A 7,801-nucleotide genomic window follows, 5' to 3' on the forward strand; every position below is an offset into this window, starting at 1 on the left:
CCTGATCAATGTCTAACCTAGAGTTGGTTTTTGTAGCGGAAAGAAGGCAGTGGGTTGATCAGCATTGATAACATGCAGCTGTGGCCTTGCCTCAGCGGCAGTGGGTTGATTGACATGGATGATGTGCAGGTGTAGCTCATTCCACTAAGTGGTTAAATAGCCCTGAGGATGGGGGTGATGCCAGATTGAGGGAGAGCAGTGGTGTGGTCTGGCCTCTGGAGGAAGGAGATACAGCATGGACAGTAGAATTTGACTGATGATGAAAGCCTTGTTGCAGCCTACTAGTTTGTGCTGCAGCAATTGGTGCTCTGTGTGAGGCTGAGCTGGGTTCAGACTACAGCAACTGGTGCCCAACATAGCTGAGACAAGTGGGAGAACCTGTGACCCATAACAGACACTGTGATAGGAGAGCTGTTGACAACATTGATGTGCGTGTACTGTAATATTTGTTGTCTATCTTAACTCAAATGGCAACTTTTGGTGCTCAATGTAGATGGGGACTAATTGATATGGGTGCAGAAAAAGAAAATGCTATGCTAACAATGCTTAGAGATATAATTGAAAAAAAGTGTAAAGTATAACAACAAGGCAATAAGAACTTTGCTAGCATGGTGCAAAGTAAATGATGTGTTAATTATGCCAAAAAAATGTCTCCAGTGTTCAGACATGGCAAAATGCTGGAAAATCTCTTTTTGAGGCTGCCTTGAGGGGTGATAAAATTGCAATAACATTGCTAACAACATGGAGATTAGTCTTAGAGTTACTAGAACAATTAAATGTGGACAGGGAGACAAATTCTATATTTGCAATGCTTATGGATATATTTGAAAAAAGGTGTAAAATATGACAAAATGGCAATAAGAATTCTGCTAGTATGGTGTAAAAAGTATGATTTGCCAGTTACAGTGAAAAAGGTTTTCAGCATTCAGACATGGCAAAGCATTGGAAAGGTACTTCTTGAGGCTGCTTTGAGGGGAGACAAAATTGCTACAGCTTTGTTAACAGCATGGAGACTGATCATAGATTCGCTAGAACAATCAGATGTAGACAGTGAGACAAACCCTGTATTAACAATGCTAATAGACATATTTGTAGATAAAGGCATAAAGTATGATGAGATTGTAATAAGAACTCTGCTAGGGTGGTGTAAAAGGAATAATTTGCCCAGTAGAGTAAAAAATGTCTCCAGCATTCAGGTATAGCAAAGTACTGGATTGTTACTTTTGGGGGCTGCCACGAGAGGGGACAAATCGCTACAGTGTCATTGACATCATGGAGGTTGGTCTCCAATTTACTAGAACAATCAGAAGCAGACAAGGAGACAAAGGCTGCAGTTGAAATAGCCACATCCCTGGTTGCAGAGATGATGCCCAATAAGGTACTTTCGGCACCATCGGATTCTCTGCCATCACCTGATTCACGCAGTCAAGGCCGGCAGGAGGAGCAGAGCAGTGCCGGGTCAAGTGGACAGAGTTGGTTCCCTTTGGGGTGGCAGGGAGATCTGGTCATTGTCCCATTGCCTGACTGTGATCCCGAGCCATCTGTGATAGATTTATTGGAGGAGACCTTGGGTCATGTTCAACAACCAGCCCAAATTACAGCATTGGGACCAGATCCTGCAAATTCTTGAAAAAGATGCGGGAGCAAGCACTTGTGGAAGGGGATATCGGTGTTCAGCTGCCATAGGGGGCAGGGTGTTAGCCTGCCCAGTGCTTTGAAAGGATGGTAAAGATTCCCTCCCCCCCCCCGAGCGGGAACCTTTTAACTGGGGAGTGATAAAAGACTTCAGACCAACCTGTATACAGTATGGAATAGGCTCACCTTATGCTCAGTTGTTGTTATGTAGTATTTTCACAGCAGAGCTTACTGCTCATGATTGCCGTTCAATTGTGCAAATTATATTGACCCCTATGCAAATGTTAGTTTGAGTCAAATTGGAGGCACTTGGCAAATGAGCAATCACTGATGAATTTAGAATACCTCCAGGATGATCCACGTTTTGGGACAGGGATTCCACAATTGATGGGGGAGGCTCCAGTTAATTCTCCTCAGTTACAAGCTCGCTTACATCCTTTAGTCCTGCAGCAGGGAAAAGTTAGCTCTCCAAGATTTATTGCAGGTCCCGGATCATGGTGCTCCACAATGGTCATGGACCACAATAAAACAAGGCCCAAACGAGGGATATGTGTCATTCCTGGATAGGTTGAGAGACACCTTGGACAAGCAAATACAGAATGGGGCAGCTAAGGAAGCATTGTTGGTTCAATTAGCTAAGGACAATGCAAATGAGGATTGTAGAAAGATGATTGCAGGCATGGCGAATCGTAATCCCACTTTAATAGAATTAATGGATGTATGTGGGAAGGTGGGAACTGCTGTCTTCTGAATGGAGCGTCTGGCAAAGACCTTTGCTGATGCAGTCAGGGTTGTCTGCTGTTGTTACACATGTGGGCAAGAAGGTCACCTAAAGAGATCGAGGCTGGGAAGGACTGATGGCTCTGGTTTGGTATGCTGTTGATGTAACAAACCAGGGTGTTTTGCAAAATACTGTAGATCTAAATTTAACACTCAAGGACAGTTGCATTCTGTTGCCACCTGCAAGTAGGGAAACAGGGGGAGGAACGTGGGGGGGTGGAAACAGTGTGATGATACAAGTGAATCCTCCACAACAATTCCAGGCTTATGCAGTCAACTCGCAGCCCGAACTTCAGGGAGCGCTGGATTGGATGTTACCACAGCAGCCGCCATCACAATAGAGGATGATAAAGTACGTAAGGTCCCACTGAATGCTGTGGGACCCATCAGCAATAAATTGAGTGTGCTGTTGCTTGGATGCTGTAGTGTAACGTTACAAAGTTTGTTTGTCTTGCCAGGAGTCATTGATGCTGATTATATGGGTCAGATTGAAGCAATGGTGTGGACACACACACACACCACCACCAACACCCCCCCGGTGTCAATTCCTGAAGGTAGTTGGATTGCACAATTAATTCCTTTCTGGGTGCAAGTTAATTATGCCCATGACAAAGTCCGGGGCAAAGAAGGGTTTGGTTTGACAGGAACACCACAAATTTTCTGGACTCTGAGTGTATAAAATGCTTGACCAACTCTAACCTGTAAAATCACCTTTGCCAAAGGGACCCCTTCCGCAATATGGGTGACCGGAATGATTGACATGGGAGCAGATGTAACTATTATATCTGTGCGCATCTGGCCTTGTTCTTGGCCTGTCTGTTTGGCAGGTTCCATATTCGTGGGAGTGGGTGGTGTGACACAGAGTGTCCAAAATCAGTATATGGTGCAGGTTCAAAACCCTGAGGGCCAGACAGCAACAATCTGTCCCTATGAATTTGTGGGGATGGGACATTTTGGGACAGTGGGGATTCATCATTGTTACCCAGAAGGTTTTTTAACAGGGGCCACTGTGATGGAGGGTGTACAAAGACCTACTCTGCCTTTGACTTGGAAGACAGATACCCGTTTGGGTGGAACAGTGGCCCCTCCCTGAGGAAAAATGTGTAGCCCTCCAGCAATTAGTCAAAGAACAATTAGCACAAGGTCACCTAAGAACCTTCCCATAGTCCTTGGAATACCCCTGTGTTTGTGATAAAAAAGAAATCAGGCAAATGGCACTTGTTACAAGATTTAAGGAAAGCAAATGATGTAATGGAGGGAATGGGAGCCCTGCAATCGGGCATGCCTTCCCCAAAGATGATCCTGTGAAACTGGGATATTTTGGTAATTTATTTAAAAGATTGTTTTTTCAGTATTCCTTTACATGAAGCTGATAAATGTAAATTTGCTTTTTTGATACCTAGCAGAAACAATGACTCCTTGTAAGTGATACCAATGGATGGTGTTGCCGCAGGGTATAAAAAACAGTCCTGCTATATGTCAATGGTATGTAGCAAAGGCATTGTCACCTGTATGGGAACAATTTCCACAAGTATATTGTTATCATTATATGGATTATATTCTTGTATCAGCTTCAAATAAGTCTGAACTCCGAAAAATGTAGCCAAAAGAGATGTCTTAGGTGAATCACCCTTCTGTTCTGTTGATTTTTCTACCACATCTCCTCCCAATGCTTCTATAGCTGCTGCCGTTACTTTTTTTTCCACCTTCATAGTTTCCAGAGTGTTAATTATAGACTGCCATGTAGCTCCTAACGCTTTAGCTTCTTTACCTCCCTCGATCGTAGTATCCCAGAGGCAATTTCCCACTTCTCTTCATTCCATAATGCTAAACAATAACACGGGCTCGGGAATCTTATCCTTTTTTCGTGCCCAGCAAACTAAAGCATCCACTTCTGTTTCTTTAGTGCTCTCTCCTCTCTTAAAGAGGATGCTAGTTAACAGTTTAATTGCTGCAACTAATTCCATCGCGGTCTTCCTCAGAGTTCCCCCCTCTCACAGAAAGGATATAAACGGGGAGCCCCGCCACACTCGTTGTGGTCTTCCTTAGTGCCCCCCCATCTCTCAGAGAGGAAATCAGCGGGGAGCCCTGCCACAATTTACGCGGTCTTACCACCGGCGGGGGTGCGATCTGCAGCTCCACACCGAACTCTGGACTCCGCTTTTCGCCTTCCAGGTTCTGCCCGCCTCCGACCTCCAGCTCCCAAATCGGAGAACTTCCCTTCGGGTCCGATGCACAGAGAATTCAGTGTTTAAGCTAAACTGCATTTAAGCGAACCACATTTAAGCGAATAAATGGGTCCCTGTTTGGGCACCAGACGAAGAGGGTCCCCCGTGGAGAGTTGGCCAAGTCACGACAATTACACCAATATGGCTACATGCCGTGCTCACTTTATTAAACAAACAGCTCATATTTATAACTTAAACCGACCGCTCACCCGACTTTACACACAGGTGATTGGATAAAAGTCTCTGGCCACGTGGGCGTCCGTGTTGCTGATCGGTGAGCATGCTGCAGGTGCCTGATCAGAGTGTGCCGATGAGAGTGGGCTGATTCTGCGGTTCCCAGGACTTGCTCTGCACCTGGGTTCTTGTTTGTGCACAGCTTGTTTTCTTTCTCACCCTGCTTGTTTCAAGGACAATTTAACGTTGCTCTGCAGCTTCAACTAACAGGCCTGGGTTGTCCAGCCCTGACAATGGTAACATATGTCCTCGGGCCTTTAAAAATCCCTCTACAATCCTTCATTCCCCAAACTCTTTGTAAAGATTGTACATTCGCTTTTTTGAAATAATGTCTGCAAGTCAGTTTCGAGGAAGGGCACACCAAACAAGGACTGGTTCAGTAAGGAGACCACACATTAGTTGTTGGGTTGACTGGCAGCAGCAGTGCTCCCACAGTCTGGCACACTAAGCTCAGGCCGCACACAGCGAGCAGGTATCCATCGCGGACCTTCATCTGTAGAAACACGAGCATAATCTCTCCCCTGAGTTAACAATTCATGCGGTCCCAACCAATGCCTGGTACAAGGGTCTTTCATGCGTACTAAGACACCTTCGTACTTTTGCTGCTTGTCACCAATTGACACAAAGTGATGCACAATGGGAGGCACTGCATGGTCAGCAGAGATTTTCAGAAAGTTCAAATCATAACATGCTTTCTCTAATCGTGCTTCTGGGGTCATTCCCTTCATTCCCCATTCCCTCCCCCCCCCCCCCCTTTTTTTTTCTTTCTTTTTTCCTTTTTTTTTTTTAACAGCAAAATACATTTCAATCGTTGTAATACAGTAGATTATAAACAGCTTTTCTGCGTGACAGAACACAGTCACCCCGTACTTAGAAACAGGTTTTTCCAAGTCCTGCACTACTTTCCAAGCAAATGGTGTATGAACGTGAGGATTACCAGCAGCCACATTACCCAGTACAATAGGATATGCATGCGGTGCATGGTGGAAGGAGTAGGAAGATCAAGGAGCGGTCCGCCTATCTGTTCTGCTAAATTCCAGTTTCCCTCTTTTAATGCCCCATCTCTTACAGCCTGCCAAAATTGCCGAGAGTCGCGCGGCATTACCGTGACACTGGAAACTGGATTTCTACCACCTCCACCTTCTTCATTGCCTGTGACTGGTAACGTTGGCGTAGCTGGACCCGAATCCGGGTTTTCGGCACTTCCACCCTGCGCAGGCAGGGCCGGAGCAGCCGACGGGGCGGGCGGGAGGGGCGGAGCAGCCGGAGGAGGCAGGAGTGTGGGCTGGCACAAATGTTGGGGGGGGTCAGGGGGGCTGGGATCGGTCCGCCGAGGTTTCTGCTTGTCGTCCTCGTCCTCGGTATCAGATTTAGGGGATTCGGGGCATTGGGGAGTGGCATCTGGTAAGGGACACAGACTCTCCCCCTCCCCCACCCCCTCGTCCTCTTGTCTGTATTCTGGAGGGGGGTACAGGGGAGGCTTGAATGATACACCCCCATTCGCATTTTGCTGACTTTTCAGGCTCCCACTCACATCTTGCTGACTTTTCAAGCCCCTACTTGTGTCTTGTGGACTTTGCAAGCCCCCACTCATGCCTTGATGATTTTTGAAGCCCCCTACATCATGTCTAAGCAGTCCCCATGTAGGCAAAAGCTCTGACGCCTCTTTGTCCCCTTTTTCCAGAGCTTCTGACAGTGTTGATCCTAAATTGTCCCAGGTCCACACACTAAGAGCAGTCACGGGGGAGATTTCCACTCCATGTGTTTTGGCCCACAATAACATATTTTTTAACCAAAGCCCATCTAAAGTAATTCCACGCATCTCTAATACTAATTTCCACATTGATAGCACCATGGTATCTTCTTTAGATAACCTACTCCCCATGCTGTCCCTGGTGGCTCACCTTACCGGTGTCAGTTCTCCCAGGATCTTGCAGCCGCTCACTGCGCTACTCCGCTTCACCAGGCTCCGCCTCCCCAGCAACCCGCTGGTCAGTCTCAGGATCGCTCCTGACACCCCTTACTGGGGTCACATCGGCACAGTCTCAGGGTCTCTTTTTGATACCCTTTACTGGGATCACATTGACACATCGGGGTCACCAAATGTGGTGACACAGGTCGAGGCGGACTGAAAAACACTATGTCTGCGTGGCTGGGTTCGGACAAAATGACAAAATGGCCTTTATTGTTTATACAAATTATATATGTATCTTAGACAGTACATGTGTCAGACCCTGATAGGCTTTTTGTGTTCTTCTTGCTTGCTGTGATAAATGACTTAGTCCCAAAATAGGATTAGAATCAAAGTTTGCAATTTATTAAGCAAATAGAGGCAAGCAAACAGCGCTGGGTGCACTGTGAGTCTCTGTTCCACCAAGATGCGCACCATACAAAATTTATTTTAGGTTTACATTTCCTAAACTAATACATATTCATAGCTTTTTCTAAGAAAGGGTTGGTTTATGTAAATGGATCCTTGGAGTAGGTGTGTACTTCATGGTGCATGCTCTTTCTATCTCCGAGGGTCTTCTTAACTCCTATCTGGTGGTCGGTGGATGAAGTCAGCAGTCTTCCTCGGCTCACCCTTAGGATGACCCTAGATTTTACGCATGCGCCCTGTAAACTTCTCTTACTATTCGGTTAGCAATCAAGCCAGTTTTAGCCAGCATATCAGGGTGTGTAACCAGATGTCCTTTGTAAGATACAGGAACTAGCTATGTAGCCAGATGTTCTTTGCAAGATACAGGAACTATATACATTGATCACTCTGTTTTTCTTAAGCGTGTGGTTATACAAGGGTATGTAAGGCAGAAGATTACATTTCATCATGCGGTCCTAGCATTGTTCTATATTGGCACAAATCAAATGAACACATTTCACAATTCCCCATCTTTTTTATGGTATTGATTCGTGTTTTCATTTCC

The 7,801-nt window shown here is 45.9% G+C and overlaps 1 protein-coding gene across 2 annotated transcripts; it reads right to left on the bottom strand.

The window, feature by feature from the left end:
* Window positions 1-5,662: 5,662 nt before the first annotated feature.
* LOC121080347 lies at window positions 5,663-7,562 on the bottom strand. 2 transcript variants are annotated; one of them, XM_040578303.1, is made up of 2 exons: window positions 6,144-7,562; window positions 5,663-6,113 (listed from the first exon to the last, which is right to left on the bottom strand). In XM_040578303.1, the coding sequence occupies exons 1-2, from the start codon at window positions 6,760-6,762 to the stop codon at window positions 5,776-5,778; spliced, it is 957 nt and encodes a 318-aa protein (XP_040434237.1). In that variant the 5' UTR covers window positions 6,763-7,562; the 3' UTR covers window positions 5,663-5,775. The 2 variants fall into 2 exon arrangements, with proteins under 2 accessions (XP_040434237.1, XP_040434235.1); XM_040578301.1 differs by having other exon boundaries at window positions 5,663-6,102; window positions 6,133-7,562.
* Between the last annotated feature and the right edge of the window lie 239 nt (window positions 7,563-7,801).

The sequence above is a fragment of the Falco naumanni genome, chromosome W (genome assembly GCF_017639655.2).
Source record: "Falco naumanni isolate bFalNau1 chromosome W, bFalNau1.pat, whole genome shotgun sequence".
NCBI classification, from domain to species: Eukaryota; Metazoa; Chordata; class Aves; order Falconiformes; family Falconidae; genus Falco; species Falco naumanni.

Bases quoted from the DNA above. Each gene is read 5' to 3' on its own strand.
- LOC121080347 (XM_040578303.1), bottom strand. From the start codon at position 6,762: ATGGGGAGTAGGTTATCTAAAGAAGATACCATGGTGCTATCAATGTGG. The intron at 6,114-6,143 runs CGGCTGCTCCGC...CGCCCGCCCCGT, and splicing joins GCCCACACTCCTGCCTCCTC to CGGCTGCTCCGGCCCTGCCT.